Source organism: Rhamphochromis longiceps, linkage group LG8 (genome assembly GCF_057381845.1).
Source record: "Rhamphochromis longiceps isolate RC_006_pf linkage group LG8, R_longiceps_female_GT1.1, whole genome shotgun sequence".
Taxonomy (NCBI): Eukaryota; Metazoa; Chordata; class Actinopteri; order Cichliformes; family Cichlidae; genus Rhamphochromis; species Rhamphochromis longiceps.
Window position 1 is genome coordinate 28,555,092 of NC_140564.1, and position 19,624 is coordinate 28,574,715.

The 19,624-nt window shown below is 41.0% G+C and overlaps 1 protein-coding gene across 1 annotated transcript in view; it reads left to right on the forward strand.

Annotated features, from left to right (window-relative positions):
• Positions 1-1,366: 1,366 nt before the first annotated feature.
• LOC146663932 (heparan sulfate glucosamine 3-O-sulfotransferase 3A1-like) overlaps positions 1,367-19,624 on the forward strand; it is a 41,303-nt gene continuing 23,045 nt past the window's right edge. The window contains exon 1 of the mRNA XM_085416892.1: positions 1,367-2,236. Within this exon, the coding sequence (XP_085273018.1) occupies positions 1,668-2,236 (569 nt within the window). The 5' untranslated portion in view covers positions 1,367-1,667. The remainder of the gene's footprint in view (positions 2,237-19,624) is intronic.

The window sequence follows — 19,624 nt, forward strand, 5'->3', positions numbered from 1 at the left end:
ACTAAGTAATGTTTTGAATGTAAGATTTTAGTTATAACAATGTTTTCTAACATATGATTATTTTTTTACTACGATTATGGATCGTCTAACTGTTGCATAAAACTGCTGGACTAAAAGTGTGAGACTACAGATTTTATAAGCACTGCTTTGTGTGGACATGTATTTTGGATTATCTATTTTCCCATTAATCATGTGTGACCCCTCGGATTTATCTTGTGACCTCTGGTCTTGGAGCAATTTTGGGGAGGTGTGTAAATAAATAAATCTAAAAACTTTGAGCATTTTGATTGTCCTGAGACCATTCTCTATTTGAGCATCATTATTTTAACAGTGTCCGTCTATGATAAACAGAAATGTGAAGCCATTTGACCCCTGCTAGGGAATGCTGGGAGTCATAATGGTTGGTTTGAAGGGGTTGGACATCCCTCCAATGTCAGAGAGACAGAGAAAAGACACGGGGTGTGGTTGGTTAAATGCGAGACACCCCCTTTGTACTGTTTCAACAACATGGGGGGACATCTGGCACTGGCAATACTGCCCAGTGTTGAGGTCTCCATCGGCTTTCTCAAGCAGTGAGCTGTGCAGCATTGAAGCACTGCCTGCACATTCTCATGCTAATACCCAAAAGGCAGGAGCAGATGTGAAACATTTGGTTCTGTTCTTGTTCACTTGTAAAGAAATAATGTGTCCCGTTATCATTATTTCACTTTTTTTGTTCTTCTATGTGTTATAAAAAGGAGTTCATGGCGGAGGCCATCTTCTTTGGTGGCCCCACTTAGGTTACATGTCTCCCTCTCACTGGCAGAAAAAAGTGAGTGTCTTGGGGATTTGAGGAGTGATTTTGTCATCTGGGTAGATGCTGCCACAGTAATTTTAGAGGGAATGGTGCACTTAACATTTGCAAAATTGCTCCTGCAAGCATGACAGACGAAGTAGTGTGTGTTTAGCTTAATGTGTGTTTCAAACCTTCAAGAGTTTATTATTATGCATTATAATGTTTTGAGAATTTGACTGTATTTTACTAGTTATAGTGTATATGATCATTCTTTTAAAACTCAGAAAATGACCTTAAGGAGGTTAGGCTTATTTAAGCCTAACCTCCTTAAGGTCCTTTCGCGAATCTCTTTGTACTTTTTTCTACCTTGTATTTTAGTGTGTAGCATTCCCCCTGTCGGATAATTTTAACTTTAATTTGCACATGCAGATGCCATCTAATTTCGCAGAGTGGCTGCGCAACAGTGTCCCCGCCCCCACCTGGAATATCATTGGCTCCTATCTGCTTCTCTCTTGATATTATTGGCCAGAGAGGTGCCTCTCAAGAAACTTGACGTGCGAGACAAGTTTACAACTCTATACACGTGCTGCTGGTATGTCAGGGAGAGATGTGGTAGCATCCTTTACAGAGCAAGGATAGCACAGACTTTATTACCTGTGTGTATGATTCGCTGTACGCTCACCTTTCAGGGGATACTGTGGAACAGTTATTGGGGCAAGTTCTTAACACCTGTTCACAGCAGGCATCCATCATTTGGCACTTTTGGAGGAGATTGAGGTGTTATCCACAGCTTACTGTGGATGTAGACACTTTAGTTCCTTCATGGCAAGAAGACTCAGTGATGTGCGCCTAGCATGGCTGTGGCTCCTGCACCGACCACCAAGGGACCGGTATGGCTTTTAGCCGCATCACTAAACTGGACCCCCCGTCCCGAGGCATCTTCAGGAAAGCGGTGGTCATGCTGTGCTCCCTCCTCGCCTCTTTTTTCCTCCTGCACCTCCTCACCGAAAGCTGCACCACCACCACCGGCAACTCACCGCCCAGAGGCTCCTCTAGTCGGACTGCTGGTCTTTTCGAGGACCTGCGTTCGCTGAGGACCAAGAGACTGGTATATGAATGGACTGGCGGATCGGAGTTGAACCGCTACGGGACCGCCGCGCGCACCTCACAGGTCCTCGCGGATGAGCGCGCGACGCAGGATTCGGAGCTGCCCGAAGAGGCTCTCGTGCTGCCACCTCCGGATTTAGTAGTTTCCAGGAGAGTGTCGCCCAGGTTCGCAGGTAAAGTCAGTCCGCTCGGGGAGGGGAGCAAGAAGCTACCTCAGGCTCTCATCATCGGGGTAAAGAAAGGAGGGACCAGGGCTCTGCTTGAGTTTCTTCGGGTTCATCCTGACATCAGAGCCGTGGGAGCCGAGCCGCACTTCTTCGACCGAAACTACCACAACGGGCTGGAGTGGTACAGGTGAATATTTAATAAAGTAAATTTTTTTTATAAAGAGAGAGAGAAAACACACACTCACACACACAATTTAAACACTTCAGTTAATATTACGCCTGAACATTCCCCAACTTTATTATCAGTCTCATTGAAATCTGTGCAATGTTTTCGGTCATTAAATTGCCACGATGATAGATTGTGTTTTTCCAGCATTTTATTTCCCCCCACAACCACATCACTGATAAAGGCTGTTCCTCATAACCCAGAAATCTTTATTTAACATCTCAGCTTTTATAGAGGTAGCCTAATTGCAGCTGGAATAAGCACTGAGGACAGTCTGTTGATTTATGAAAGCTACATTAGGCCTGTTTTCATTAGATGTTATCGGGCTGCTCATTTTGTTTCACATTTTGGGGTTGACTGCCTTTTAAGTTGCTTTGGTTCGAGCCATAGTGGAGTCAGAGTTTAAGGCTTCATTAGGCTGGGAAATAAGACAAGGGTAAATCAAAGTATTTAAAAAAAATCAGAGTGTTGAGGAGTAATTTTCTCTTAGCGCTTAAAATCAATTTCTTTCACCTTTAATAATTTAGTAGTGAATACTTTAATGTATGTGGTAAGTTCAGCGAAGACCTTAAAGTTAATTATTTATCAAGGGGATTTAAAAAACAAAAAACTCAGACATGAGGCTTTATCCAAGATTGTCAGTCTCATGTGCTTTTATAAAAACCCAGAGAAAGTGAAAAACTCTTCATCAACAAAAGCTGAAACAAAAACAATTTACTGAAGAAAAATTACAGCAGTGAAGGTTTTTGACTGTGTTTTTGTGGCATCAGGACAAAGTTTGTCCGTGTGTGTAATAAAAAATAAATAACTTTGAATGTTAAAAAAAAACAAAGACAAAAAATAAACAAATAAAAACCCACAACTTCCTTGCCTTGCCGACGTTTTCTTTCTTTTTCTCAACACGCAGCATTACTTGAGTGTTAATTCTGATCACTTTAAATCTTGTCTGGCAAAAGTGGAAGTCTAAACACCGATCCCGCATAAACACACTACCCTCCTTCAATGTCTCAATTTCCCAGTGACGGAGTGCGATGCGTTTTTCTCACTCAAGTCAAATTTGTGATTGATTTCATCTGTCAGTGCGAGTGTGTGTGAGTGAGTGTTTTGTGTTCACATTTCCACAGGCCTGTGGGGAATAATGGCTCTTCCTCTCAGTGGTTCTCTGTGTAATGGGGCATTGCCGACATTGCGGCTCTGTTATTAAGAAGGATTAGGGCCATAATGAAAGGTTACCTGAGTGTCTCAGGAGGTATAATTCACCTTTTGATTGAGTTAGCACTACACGCAGCACCCTCTAAAAGCCTGGAGACAAAACTTTAACTCTCACCAACAACTCCCTCCAGACCCTTCTCCTTTTCACCCTCCCACCCTTCCTCCCCCAAACACTCTGGCTTTCTCCCATCTCCCACTCACACACCTCCCTCTTTGTGCCTCTCTGAGAGTGAACATTCTCTTTTTGCCATCACTCTTTCACACCCTTCTGTTTACCTATTCATCCATTGTGAGGTTTTATATCCATAAGGGTCCCATCTATCCCGAGGAGTTGCCAAGATTCTCTGGAATTTGGACCGTGCCTCCAAGGACAGACCTTAGTGCCGGTTCGCCTTAATGCTGCCCATTTAAAACAGAAAGACCCTTGAAATGAAAGAGGCATAAATAACTGTTACAACAGCATGGCCCACTTTACGGGAGTTCATCTTGTCAGCTCTCCTCTACAGTCTGAGAATCTTCCTGTTTTGTGGGTTTTTGGAAGCGTTTGATTGAGCTGAATCCATTTGAAGTTGCTGGCCCGAGGTCATCTGAAGGTGTTTTTGTGCACTTCGGAAGCACTTGTTGAAACAGGGGAATCGATTTGATTGCTAAAGTCTGCCATCCCCTCTTGAAAATCGGTGCAGCCTCTGTGCCTCGGAGCTACTGTCATTTTACTAATGGTTATAAGATTTCAACGCTGTGGGAATGTTTAAAACATGTCTGACATGCGATAGGCTGAAATCTTTGTGCCAGGACTACACTGCTTGGTGGACAACCCCCCCCCCCCACACACACACACACACACACCCCAAAAACTGTTGGTGTTTGTAGAAAACAGGACTTGATTTGTGTGACTAATCACTGTGTCCAATTTCTTGAATTATGTGATTCTTTTCATTAGCAACAGTGAATACTTAAAACACTGGGGCTTCCATTTTAGAAGACTTTGTTTATTGTCAAGGACGCCATGTGTCTTCAGTGTGAATCCCTCGTCTCTGTCTCCTAAGGGAATGCGTGGAACGTATTTTAACACCTCTAAGCTCTTAATGTGACATGGCAACATCTCTGGCATCCTTTTCCAGCTTTCCCAGAATTATACTTGTCTGGCTTGTTCTTGGAATTTCCTTCTACTGCCCTAAAAAGTTGGTTCCGCACCAAAAGATATGATGCAAAAATCTGTCTACCAGGAAAGATAAAAGTTTTAGTATTGACACCACAGCTGTACGAGCATGAAACATGGGGGGGGGGGGTTAAACTTGTAACTTCACCGCATTTCCAAAAAACTGAGTATTTTTGCAAAATTATGACTCACCATCTCCACTTGTTTAGATTCTGGTTGGGTGTTTTTGGGTGTTCCCAGCTAGCATATCCAACTTGTTGACCTTACCTCAGTTAAAATGAAATGGAATAGATTTTAATAATAGATTTAAAGCAAAAACATATTTTCTTTAGCTTTTTTAATAAATAAAATATCTGGTTTTTCATGCACCGCTCGTCCACAGGAGCATTTCAGATGTCTCAGCTGTGTCCTCGTGGTAGATTTGGGTCTTTTGTTGTACAAGAAACTAACACCCAGCCCAATTGCACAGCCAGTCAGTGTTACATTTCACTACACATTACTCTGAATAACCACACACAACCTATTAGGCTTTTGTTGTGGAAATGGACACTCAGAGTGAACAAGGAGGTCAAGCACAAGTACTCTGAAGTAAAGCAGAGGTCCGCGCTACAGAGTAGTCACTATTATGTTTTTGCCCTACTTAGGTTACTGAACACCCAAGCTTTCACCTGTCTAGACCCTGCCATTGCAGTTTTTTGTTTGATGTCCACAGACCGGTTGGATTAGGCTTCACCTGATCCCTTAATGGGTTAATTACCCTTCCTACAAACATGTGTGACCACAAGGGCATGGGTAAACACAAGGGCAATGTGCCGCCAGCTCTGCTGCACATATATTCATATTACAAAGGTATTCAGTGGAGAAATGCAGGATTTCGTCTTTAAAGCACTAACACGGACACACAGGGCCAAAAACTGGCAGCTTATGTATCAGCAAATTTTTGAAGTCTCCGTCTATGATTTTTCTCATACGTGTAATACTTAAAGCCACGAGAAAGCAAATGAAAACATTATGCTCGGATTTAAAAAAAAAAAGCAAAGCTAAAAAGAAACACATTAAATTAGGGGGTTTCCCCGTTCATAAAACTGGCCATATTTGAAAGGAAGTTCTGTAATGGCTATAAAACAGGTTTTAATCATAAAAGCAGTGACCCAGCGGGGACTTCTGTTAGAAACGAGCCGTGTTTTGTAGCCTGATATGTGTTTCTTTGCCGTACGGCGGTCACAGTAGAGACGGGAATGAACATGGAACAAGTAAAATATTCTCGTTCTGTTTTGAATACACTTAAAGGTCCAGATGTAAATGTGTGTCGTGATAACATGCGTCCTTTCTACATTTTAATCCCCTGAATGCAATGGACTTTATTAGTTTTTAAAATTGATTACAATTTTCTGTATTAGGTTACTCATCTTGAAACTCCATTTGTTAAAATAAAATTTAAAAAGTGAAGTCTGATGGTGAAAAGCTAGTAAATTCCCAGGAATTGAAATGAGGCCAACTTCCAACTTTGTTCTTTCCAGTGTGTTTACAATGGGTTTCAGTGAGTTGTGTGGCAGAGTTTAAACTACAGTCCTGTTTGCTGCTGCCTGATATTCCCTCTTTCCCTCTGAGAGTGAAGCAGCTTGGGGGAACTAGTGGAAAGAATGACACGGCTCAAAAAGGGAGAGGTTAGCTGTTAATAATAAAAAAAAAACTGTCTGTCAGCATCTTTAGCCTGTCACAAATTCATACAATTTAGCAAGTATAAAAAATGGAAATTGGATAAAAAAAAAACCAAAACATAAAACTTGCAAACATTTTGTTTTGTGCCTGGATCAGCTGGAAGATGAGGAAAAACATGTGTGAGAGCGTGTATACATTTATATTTATGTGCAACTTTAAATACTTTTAAGTGTATCCCGGTCAGGAATGACATGTTCGTCCAAGTCGTAAATAAATCTGCTCACTTGAAAACAATTCGGTTCATGCCACCCACTAGCTTTGCACCTCTGTGTATACCGATTCTACGTCACTTGCCTATCTGGAATTTTGCAATATGATCGGATTTGAAATGTCCTAGACCGTTTGTCTGGCCTTATTAGTCTCTGTGTGCGACATTTAAAAATATATCAATATGGTCTCTTTATAGATGCTTTGAAAGGAGCAATTTGTTGTATCTATTCTCCAAGGCACTGTGAAGATTTTAAAAACAGATTTCAACCATTTCCTCAAATGGAATTCCTGTTTGATTTATCTTGTTTTGACGCCACATTGGAAAATACTAAGCAGTTATAAGTTACCTTGTTAAAGGGCTGTGGAAATTACTGATTTTCTGATGTGGTTAGACATTTTTCGTCATAATTAGACATAATTAGACGTAAGAGTGGAACTTAGTTTGGTAGGGAACGTTTTTTTCCTGCCCAACATAGAAAAATTATACATAAAACTGCTTTACAGTTGGTTTAGCTTGTGAGTTTAAATTTAAATATTTTATTTTATATTATTTTTATTATTTTATATTATATTTTAAGGACTGAATGATTGTAATTTCAGCATAAATCTTCACAAAAGCGTGTTTTAAGGGTTTGTTTTTCCTAGAGCAGAAGTACATTTGCAACATAAAGGCAGGTTTGCCAGAGGCAGGTGGAGTGGAGGGGACGCACAGAGGTGGAGGGGTCATGGCTGAGGTTGTAGAGGGCACACACTCCCACATAGTGGACGTAACATGATCACCAGAGACCTGAGTATGAGCTCTGAGCTGCCTTTGGATTGTGAAAGTGATTATCGTGTGGTATAATTGTAAAACTGGGACGGTCACCTCCTCCCGAAGGCATGCAGCGCACATTGACAGTCCCCCCCTCATCCCCCTCTCGCCAACTTCTTGACCTCCGCCACCCCCTCTAACATCTTTACTTGGCCTTAGCAGCTGACCCTATGGGGCCCCGTGAAGGGGAGGTAGATAGAAGCAAGGGAAATATCCAAAGTAGTGCCTGTCAGCAGCTGCCCTGTGGCATCCTGGGAATCTGCCCTCCAATGGGTGGGTGAGGACAGGCAGCAGGTGCAGGGTGCTCAGCAGACACCACCTGGAGCTCCACTAGGCACTCGCACCTGATGTATTCACCTGACGCACCTAAAATAAGTTGCGTTTGCCGTCTTCTTGAAAGCTAGCAAAGATGAAGGAAGCTTGGAAGTTTCTTTGTTTTAAATATTTCAGGTGTCACAGACCTCTTAGAGCTTTAATGAGCATGTGCGGAAAGGGAGGGTGATTGATCGCAGTCAGGAAGGTCAGCCTCAGAATGTGCCACCCTCAGAGTTCATAAAGCCAACAGATGGTAATGTAACACTGGAGTCAGATTACATTGTTTCTAGGATTCTGTTGTTTATTCACATTTGGGTTTATGTGTACACAAGTCAGCAACCTGTTTGACCCTGTTGTATCTCAGGCCTGTTCAGCTTAGCAGCTGTTGGCCTTTTTACGAGGTATTCAACCGTACATTAGACAATTATTCTGGGATTCAGATTTCAAAAGGAATACTTGTGTCGTTTTTTTTTTTATCGTGCTTGACTGTACTAATATACGTTGCACTGTAAACCTGTGAAGCTCTGTAATCACTTCTATCGCTGTATTGTACAGTTGAGATGGTTGACCTTTTCAAAGCATTTTGTTTTAACTCTGAAGGCCGCTGTTCTATTTTCAGCTAATATACCTGAAGCCCTTTGCCGGTTTAATGCTTTAACAGCAATGCCCATGAATGTCAGTGATGTTTATTTTCCTTCAACTCCATGGAAACCTGCCAGGTAATGTTTTCTAACATCGCAGCAGTTTTGCCTCCAGGCACTCTGCTGAGCAGTATGACTGAAAGGATGGGGAAAAAAGTCATGTTTGCAATTTTCTTTCTGTACTACATTTGTGTTTTTTTCTTTTTCCTTCTTCATGGCACTTCAAGGTTGATGGAAGTTAAGAGTTATCCTTCCTTGAACAAAGAAAGACTGTAACCCTATCATTTGGCGCTGAAGAGTCAAGGGGTTTTAGACTAGACCGTCAGCTCTCTTCATAGAAACGAGGTAAACAAACCACAAAACAACCTCCAGAATTCATGCATATTAAGATTTTTAGAGGATTTGCCAGAGTGCTTTAGGATTTTAGAAACGTGCAGCCAAAACCGTGTTATTTGGGCACAGAAGGGCTTGGGAAATGATGCATGGATTGAGCATGTACGTGTTACAGCCCTCAGTAGTGCGGATTGGCAGGGTAAACCAACACCTCTGTGATGGATCTCTCTTTCCCATCTCGCAGGCTACAGATTTATCACAGGACAGGGAGCCTTCTATATTGTCCGCTAGAGAGAACAAGACAGACAGACAGAAAGAGAGGGGGAACCACCGCTATGGAAAGCCTGGGAACCAATAAAAAGAAGGAAGCCCTCTCCTCCTGGGTCCTCCATTTTACGTCCAACTGTAGCGTTTTTTCTGCCATTTTCTGGCAAAAATCTCAGACTGGTATTTGAAGTCCATGTAAATTAAAAGAAATCCCTACAAATTCTAAGTGTTTATAGTGCTTGCATTCAAGGACGTTGGATGTTCATCTTTCCACCCTTTTGCTTGTGTTCGCTTAGCAGGAAAGCCTTTTTGTATTTTCAAGTGTCTTATTTTAAGCTTGCTGGCTCACTTGGAATCGTTTCCCTTTCTGCCTCTGTGCTTAAAGGCATTGACTTTGTCACACTTGCCATGTGTGCTATCTGCAGCTGCTTGTGTGGTGATAGGATGGCACCAAACAACCTTTTCCCCCTCTCCATCGGGGGCTTGGCCAGTGCCACTCGCTTTGGCAGAGTTTGCCTTGCAGACATGCAGGGGCAATGCCAGACGGCACCTCCGGCACAACTTTAGTTTGACTGCCCAACCTCTGCCTCCATGCAGAACATTGAATTACACTGTCAGTATACTTAATGCGCACATGTGTGCTTGTCTGGGTGTTTGAGCCGTCTAAAATGAGGGATTGGCATTTTTTTGGCATAGTTAAGAGGCCAACACATCATTTACTTCAGATGTTATTTTCAGGCTTTCAGCACTTCTGTATCCAGTGTATTTGGTATATTCCTGCTAGATATTGAACAAAGAAGTGTATGGTAGTGATGAGTGAAATAAAACATGCAGAAGATTAGGGTTTGGCAGTACTATAGACCAGGACCAGAAATCCTGCACAATTTTTAAAATAGCTAATAATGGAGGTGCTGAATGGAGAGAGAATGGCAGCCTGGCATATAATCTGACTTGAGAGCTTCCTTATTCAGACAGAAGCAGCTGTTCAAACAAACGCTTTACGTGAAGTCTTTTGTATTTCAATTTTAAAAGGTTGCATGTCACAAAAGAGCCATTCATTATATAATGCAGCGGGATTTGTCTTTACAAATCATCGAATAAAATGTATCACAAATGTTCTATGACCTCATACAGAGCCTAGGCTTCAACTCTCAAGTCAAACAAGAGTCATTATAATCACAGGTATACCGTTTTTAAATTTGCTCATTTAGAGAAAAGATGGCACACAGGCTTTTGCTAACTATCGGCCCGATGTCTGGCAGCTTGATTAAGGAGAGGAATGTGTTAGAAAATGAGTTTGCCAGCCAAGACCCGTTTATTGATAGATGGAGTGCAACAGCACAACCTGCGTCTTTTTACATAAAGATGGAAGAGGGTGATAAAGGGTCTGTGTAGCGCAGAGCCCGTGATTGATGTGCCCACAGGGGAGTGCAGAGAAGCCACACAGTAATTCAATTAATCTTAACCTGAACACTAGTAATTGCTACTGTAACTAGGTCTGACTGTACATTAGACAGGAGGAAGATTGCTGTCAAAGAAACATGTTTAGCTAATAGAAGTAGGAAGGAACATTCCCATTGCTCCCATTGCTTTAAAAAAGAGCTTTAAAAAAAAAAATGGAGTGGAGTTTAATAAACTCAGCTGTCTGCTCCTTGCTATCTTAAATATAACAGGACACCGGAGTATATTCTCGAGCATCTCACACTTCTGATAATAAGTTGTCTGCTTGACGTTTATTCAGCTGTGTAAAAACTATAACTTTAATCTCAGCCAAACCGATTCACTCAGGAACAAATAAAATACTAAAAAAAAAGCCAAATAATAACATTTAGAAGTTATCTAAGTGACTTATATATGTTTAACCTGAGTAGCGAAAGACTGCAGTGGGTTTGAAAACGATTTGCCGGGAGTCCGGTGTTCTCACCGGCTCTAGTGAGCCTTTTCCCCGGCTAACTATTGAGCTAGTGGGTAATAGACGTCTCTGAAAACGTCGGAGCGCTTTTGAAAATATGTGGTGTCTTGATAAACTGAGCAGATATTTGAGGTTTACACAGCTACATTCTCGCCTGAAAATATGTTAAACATTTATTTTGTGACCCAGAAAGAATGATAAGAGTAATATTAACACTAACTAGCTGCCGCCATTGTTGGAAACTGAGCTGGGCCGCGCTATGAATTCTGGGACAAAGCTTCTTCTTCTTCGGGGTTTAACGGCAGCTGGCATCCTTGTACATGCAGTGCTGCCATCTCCTGTTTCAGTCCATTATTACACTCTTAAATCCTACTACTTATTCCTGCGTCTTTTGGGATCTAACAAAGCTTCAAATGACGCGTCGACTATTAAATTAGTCGTCGACGAATAGTTGACGTAATCGTGACTAGTCGACTAATCGTGGCAGCCCTAGTTGTGGACAATAAGTAAGAGATGAAACGTGGCAGGGAAAATGAGGATTCAAATTTTAGTAGAAGCTTTACATTACATCAGTTACCTATAAAGAAAATGTCCTTTTGAGAAGCTGTCAATTCAGTTTCAATTCAACTCAGTTTTATTTATACGGAAATGCAAATCACTGTTGTATTTCTGCTGTTGTGAGATAAAGTACAGCATTTGTCACCTCAAGCTGCTTTATATTGTAAGGTAAGTAACCAATAATAATAAACCCCAACAATTAAATGACCCCCTATGAGCAAGCAAGCACTTGGCGACAGTGGGAAAGAACAACTCCCTTTCAACAGGAAGAAACCTCTGGCAGAACCAGGCTCAGGGAGGGGCAGCCATCTGCCGCCCTGTTGGGACTGATGGGAGGAAGACAGGGCAAAAGACACTGTAAAAGACATCCAGAGATTAATCATCACACATTTAAACTTCTGCTCCACATCGAAATTAGGCAGTTGAGGTGCTTCTGTAATATTGTGAAGTTCCTTGAGGACATCAGTGTTTTAAGTTCTGGCTATTTCAATTAAAAGCATTTTTTTTCTCCTAATGTCTTATATCCATTAAATACATGTATTGAGATTTAATGAAGTGACTTTTCCACAGAGCCAGGTTACCTGCGTCTTCCTGTTTTGGCTAACACACAACTTAACAGACAAGCGTGACAGCCGTATTGATTTTCTCTGCTGAAACACCGACAAACCACAGCAGAAGGCCCCATTTTCAAATCCTCGGCTTCATGTTGTGCCTTTCTGCTCGTCATCAGATAAACAAAAAGTGTAGTGTTTTATATTCTTTTGTGATCAAATCAGTGTATTGTTTTTCTTTTCTCTTGTGACTACCCCCTATTGAGCTCTACACCAAAGGTTTTTGGATTGTCAGAAATCTTTTGAGATGCACCCTGAGATATTGACCCTATTATTTCCTGTAGGAGCAGAGCAGTACTTTGAAGGTGTTGATCCATAAAGACAGAAAGACAAGACTTCTTTATGGGCTGGTTTTATGCATTCTCTGGAAACTGGATAGCTCGCGAACAGCAAGATAAATCAAGTTAACAGTAAAATCTATTTTTCTTACCCTCCTATGTCCCATTCCTTTGCCAGACCTATTTCTTTTGTTCAGTACGCCTCTGAAGAGCATTAGTCCTCGTCACTTAATTCGAAGCGAGGGGGTCACCGAGCTCCAGATACAATGCTAAGCATTTGTAAAAACTGACCGTGTTAAATCAATAGCTTATGTTTCATTTCTGCGTTATTGCAGTCATTTTTATTTACGCAGCTGGCTAGAGCTGGGTCAACCACGGTCAGTTTGGACTAAGGGTGTAACAACATTGTAGAGCCTGTGGGACTTGTCATGAGCCCAAGTCATTTTAACCGTCAAACATGTGGTTGGGCTGGGGCTCATTATATCATTATGTTGTCAGGGTGATTGTTTATCCTGACATCTTCGTCTCACATAGACACATCCTACCATACAGTCGTATCATCAATAGGCGGAGCAAGCCACCAACATAGACAGATGTACAAGATATACCATGCAGTGTCTTCTCTAATAAGATGGTAGCTGTTCTATATCCACTGCAGTTCGTACTGCTGCTCCTCAAACAGGCTACCATCAATTATTAATCCAGCCAATTAGCAAGTCTGCATTATTCACCAGGAACCTGTGATCACATCCATTAACTTCACTGTCTCCCCTATTGTGGCTCTCCCAAATGGCAGTCACACATTCCACAGTTCCTCCTACCCAGCTGACATACTGTAGTGTATTTGTATTTATGCTGTATTACTTTCTTCACCTCTTCTTATTACACGTCACACTCTGCACATACTCAGTAATCCCAAAGTAGTGTAACTTTTGTTTTGTTGGGCCAATCAAATAAAGAAACACCCTTTTAATGCTTCCTTTTAAGGCGTTCTAAGCCTTGGTAAAGACTTATTTGTAGTGGTATTACTGTGCTAAATTCACAAATAAAAAAGGAAAGATATTGGAAATGTAGGATGAATAAACATATTACAATTCATTAAAGTGTTATTACAATATACACGTAACTGATAAAAATTTATAGACAATCGATACGTCTGACTAAACTGTGTGCATCATTAGCACAGAATGTAAAGTTAACATGATGTTTTTTTTGCACAGACTTTCAACTGTTCACACAAGAGGATCAGTTCAGAATATCTTTGCTTTCTCACATGTAGCATGCAGCAGGGGTTCACTTCAGAGGCATTCGCACTACAGGAAATTTAGGCAAGGGAGCTGCCTGGGTAGAATGTGCATGAATGTAGCATGCACGATGCACACACACTAGTAGCAAATGCCTGCGCTACTCTCACATCAGCACAGTCCAACATTACATGGACGTTTTACCAATGTCCCATACTGACTGCAAGTGAAAACAGTTCTACTGTGTGGTAAAGTATAGTATAGTATATAGTAGTGCATCAAGTAAGTAAGTGAGCCTTACTTTATTATGTATAAGTAAAACCTTTAAAAAAATGTAGGTCTCTTTTATTCTTATAGATAGATAATATAATCTTGAGTTTATAGATTATTCATTAATGATGATAATAATGATAATAATAATAATAATAAGACTCCTAAGAGCTAGTAGTGTGACAATCACTATCTTTGCTGTTATGGAATTCTACCATAGATTTCCCATAATGCATAGTGCAATGTCCCTGTCATGTAAAAAGCAGAGTTGGTGACAGCTGGACCTTTAATGAGAATAAAGCAAAAGTATGCAAAGCTCACCAATTAATTTTTGCTGATTAAAACAAGACGAATAAAGTAAATCAGGGGCAAAAATTAATACCCGCTGTCACAAAAAGAAAACAAAAACACATAACTCCTATCCAACTCCATTTGTATTTTCTTCTGAAAAGGAAGTCATGCATTTTCATGTCCGTCCGCTATTTCCCTGAGCTCTATAAACAAAGAGGCAACACTGCTTGTCACTGGGATTTATGGACCCTCAAATCGCAGAACAAAATCACTTCCCGTTTTTCCTGTGTTTACCGGACACACAAGCAGGCGGCTGCACATTTGATAAAAAAGTGATTTATTTTCATTTTGCTTATCTGCTTAATTGATGTCCCCCAGGCCTCCCTGACAGTCATAATTTCATTATACAAACAATTTAGAGAAGTTTGATTAACACAAATGAGAGTTCAGGGGCACTGCCGGTTTCCATGTTACCCTACACATGCTTTTCTTCACACTGACTCCGTCTGGCTCGGCCCGCATACTTGAGTTATAAATAACAACTCCTTATCACAATAAACAGGAGGAACAAAATAAATCTGCACTCACGATGAAATGTCGCTGTGCCACTTTAAATCCTCTTGCTGGAGCCACACGTTTATATGGTGAGAATGTGTGTCGCCATGCTGTAATTTTACATATGTTTCGCACCCAGCTGAGATTTAGTTCACTCAAAGGAGCCCATATGTGGCTGCTTCAAAATCTTGAACAAGCTTCTCATTGAGACACAACTGCATTGATTTTCTTGTTCGGGATTCACCACAGCTATTGATTTAGGGCTCTTCTGAGACAACAGCGTGATTAGGCCTATATTGTGAAGGGTTCGCCCCACTATTGCCTCATTGATAGGCCTGTGCTTTTTTTTTTTTTTTAGCCCCACCAAGTGTTACACAAGCACTAATGGAGAGACCTAAACACACGTACACTGCGCATATATATGCACAGACTCAGCGGCTGTCGTGGGCAGGTCTGTTTCTGACATCCCATTTATTACATCATATTATTTTCCACTCAGCCCAGCAGCAGTGGATATTCTTTTTCACCACCCTGTTTTTGCTCGTATGGGTTTTTTTTCCCCCCTCCTCTTTCTTGTATCCAACTAGCTTTAAAACAGGGTCGGCTCTGGCAAGGCGTAAATCCAGCTAAAGGGTTTTCCCCCTCGCCCATAAAGCTTTTACTTCAGGCAGTCGAGTGATTCTAGCTCTCCCCAATGAACTCCTGAATGCACATTGTAGCAAAAGTAGGTTTTTGGAAGAGATTTTTTGAGTCTCTAGGTGAATGTGTAAAACATGCACTTGCAGACGGTTGCTTTAAATGTAATAGGTTCGCATTCAAGACACACATGAGCAGATAAACTTAAAATTTACACTTTAACAAATATGGTTAAATACTGCGAGCTACAATCTAAAACTTATATTTCTGCAGAGCATGAAGTCTCACGGAAATGCTAATTTCTTTTTTGTTTTAAATCGTTACTTTAAAGATGCTGTGATGGTTAAGTTGTTTTGAATGTGTGATGTGGTTTAAGCCTTTGTGTTCCTGAAAACTTGAATTTATGTTTAGCAAGGATTGCGCCACCATGTCTGTGACTTTTATAACAATTAATCTCATCTGCCAGTGTTATTCAGTTGTTAAACTACAACAATAGCAGCATTCCTGCCTCGGAACAATGCAGAGAATAATGGAATTGCTACTAAGCTGATTTAAAAGTTTAGTTTAAGAAAGACAAGAAAATGATTTTGTGGTACGTGGCAAGAAATATAGCCAAATGTGTTTGTGGTGATTATAGTAAGAACACTAAAATAACAGCATAATTGCAACTAAACAACTAACAGTATTAAAGCTTGTATTCCTTACATCACCCTAATGTAACATTTTTTTTATTGCAAAGAACTCCTGTTGTAATTTATAGCAGGTCCACTGTAAAATAGCAGTTTAATGCTAGCTGTCAATAATCTTATAGTGGATTTGATGCAGTGTTTAGATACAGTTACACAGGTTTTTTTAAAGGAAGCATTCACTGTCATTAAGTCTTTTATTGAAGTCCTGTTGTTTGCACCACATTTTATTTATGCCACAATTTATTCTATGGGTATACAACTGAACTACAGGCCTGTAATGTAAATGCAAATGTGATTGAAAGGGGTTCATAATAACTCCCATTTCAACTGTCATGAATATGAATTGCATTAATGTGCATTTAGTTTTGGTTTGCTTCTTTTTGTATGTGAATGTGGACTCTTGAACGATCGTACACGCCCAGCCCCTCCTCGTTATTGTCTTACACCCAATTTATTTATTTTCTTATTGCGCTGCGGACAGGCTATATTTATTCGTGGCGCAGCCTCTATCTGCATGTGAGGCGCATCAGTCATTCAAGGCTGGAAGAGTTTGACTCAATAACAGTGCAAATATCCAGCCATTATCTCTCTGCGGAGTACTCCCTCAATGTTAATGTGTTTTTAGGACGATTACATCAATGTGAAATATTGAAAAATAACCAGATTGATAACATGAATCATCAAGCCTGTGTCTCCGCCCCCTTAAACACCTCATTTAGCATCTCCATGGCAACATGCCGGTAATTGCCTACATGGGCATTGCAACATCCCTCATGGAGTTAACTGTTAATCTATAGCTGCTCAAGTGTATGAGCCTCAGGCTTCCAGGTCAGCTTCAAGACTCATGTATTTAAACAGGAGATATGCAGTGCTTAACAAATGTATTAGACCACTACCCAATGCAAGGTTTATGTCACAACTGCCCTAATTTAAAAGTATTGATAATTGGCAAATCATTTTATTTTTAATGCTAAAACAGAATTAAAAACAGAAAAAAACAACAGTAAAGCACATTATTATTTTTTAAATGACGATGCCAAATTACAGTTACTTACAGATGTGTATTAAAAGAATTCAGTTGTTATGATTGATTCATTTCTGACTTCTCAGAGAAGTACAGTGTGTCACTTCAAGGTCAGTTCAATTTTATTTATACAGCACCAAATCACAACAATCATCTGAAGGCGCTTTATATTATATTAAAGAAAGTGTACTTTATTGATCCCTGTGGGGAAATTCCTCTCTGCATTTAACCCATTCACTCAGTGAAGCAGTCATTAGGCGCCCGGGGAGCAGTGTGTAAGGACGGTACCTTGCTCAGGGGTACCTCAGGATAGCTGTTCAGGGGAATCGAACCCCCGACCTTCCAATCATGGGGCCACCACTCTACCTATTGAGCTATCCCTGCAATAATGCATACAGAGAAAAAAAACCCAACAATCATATGACCCCCTAGGAGCAAGTTTGGTGACAGTGGGAAGGAAAAACTCCCTTTTAATAGGCAGAAACTTTAAGGAGAACTCTGCTCACGGAGGGGCGGCCATCTTCCGCAACTGGTTGGGGTGAGAGAAGGAAGACAGGGCAAATGAAATGCTGTGGAAGAGAACCAGAGATTAACAACAAGTAGTGATTAAATGCAGAGAGGTCCATTAAGACATAGTGAGTGAGAAAGGTGACTGAAGAAGAAATACTCAATGCATCATGGGAATCTCCCAGCAGCCTATGCCTATTACAGCATAACTAAGGGAGGATTCAGGGTCACCTGATCCAGCCCTAACTATATGCTTTATCGAAAAGGAAAGTTTTAAGCCTAATCTTAAAAGTAGCGTGTCCATTTCCCGAATCCAAACTGGAAGCTGGTTCCATAGAAAAGGGCCTGAAAACTGAAGGCTCTCCCTCCCAGTCTACTTTTAAAAACTCTAGGAATAACAAGTAAGCTTTCTGTGTGAGAGTGAAGTGCTCTAATGAAGTGATATGGTACCATAAGGTCATTAAGATAAATTGGGGCCTGATTATTCAAGACCTTGTATGTGAAGAGCAGGATTTTGAATTTAATTCAGACGTAGCTATAAAAACATGAATTAATTTTTCGCCAACATTGCTTTTAGTCTTTAACAAGTTTTAAATGTTTTATAAAATATTTGTGTTTTTATGACAGGTGGTCTAATCTAATAAATTTGTCAAGCACTATATTCTGGGTTCACTCTTCATCCCTGCCACTATAATTGCACTTATTTACTTAAAGATTTGACCAAACCATTAAACTGTATGGGGAGTCTCTTAGCAGTGCAATATCCCTGATGCTAGATAATATAATCTAGACTTCAAACATTTTTATTATTATTTAATAATAATAATAATACTAATAATAATAATAAATCATCGTCATCATCATTATTAATTCAGTTAACCTAATATTCAGGTGACTACTAAAGTAATAGGTCATTTTAATGAACTAGTTCACAGACCAATTCGCCACATTAGCAGGATCATTCTCAGAAAGAAATACCAAGTGTGGCATTGCTTTGTAAAGTACTGTTACGTCCCTCTGCAGCTTCTAATCGTCTCAGTGTTTTCAGCTGGTGCTAATTGGCCACACCTAGTCAGGTGTGGATAAAAGCATACCTGAAGCAAGCTTTCCGGCAGTGCACTAGTCTTTGCCTTGGTGGCACCAGCCATTTTAGCCAACCTGGTTTTCCATTTTAGGATGAAACCTCTTCTCACCCACACTCTGTTGTTCGTCTCCTTTTTTTTATGTTGCGGCTTTTGAGCCGGGTCGTAACATAAGTGGTGGCACGTCCGGGATCTTTGGACATTTTAGTGGAGACTGAATATCAGTCTTTTGTTTTGCTTTTAAGTGGGTGAGTGATGGTGTTCACTGTAATTGCGCAAACTCCCTTTAGTAAGTGTGTTTCAGCTGGGTGGCTGTGCTGCCCTTCCATCGAAGCACTTGTTTGTTGTTTTGCTTTATTGTTTTAGTTTATTGTGTTTGGTGGCTATCCTGGGTGGGGGTACGCTTCAGAGTTTGGTAGGAGACTATATATCTGGTCTGCTGCCTGCTCTCGAGTTCGCGTTTAAAGTTGCCTCGAGCCTGGTACACCACTGAAGACTAGGGTAGGAAAAGTAAGGGTCTACAGCAAGCTGCCACCCTGGCAGATGAGTTTAGGCTGACTCACAAAGCAAGTGCTGTAGGACAGGATATCCCTCTGCACTATAGCGCATCCTGGACAGGTGAGAGTGGGCCAGCTAAGAAGGAAAACGCAGTTATGGTGTTAAGACCTAGGCCCAAACTGTGTTTTTTCTGTCACAAGCCTGGCCATGTGGTTGCCAATTGTGTCAAACTGGCACTCAAACAGAAAGCCCACTCAACACAAAAGGGGCCTGTTTTGAGAAAAGTCAGTCGTGGCTCTCAAACTGACAAGCTTGCCAGGCCTACGGAAAGGCTAAACCTGGAGCACAATTGCTCGGTAGCACCCCGTAATCAGTGTACGAGGCCAACTAACCCTGAGCTGCCGCTGGTTGATCCTTTCTCCGGTTCATGTTCAAAACCACCCTTCAGATCTGCACCCCTTGCTAACAAGTATGTCTGTGTTTCAGCGAAGCCCGCTAGCTGCCTGCTGGGTTCTCCACACGTG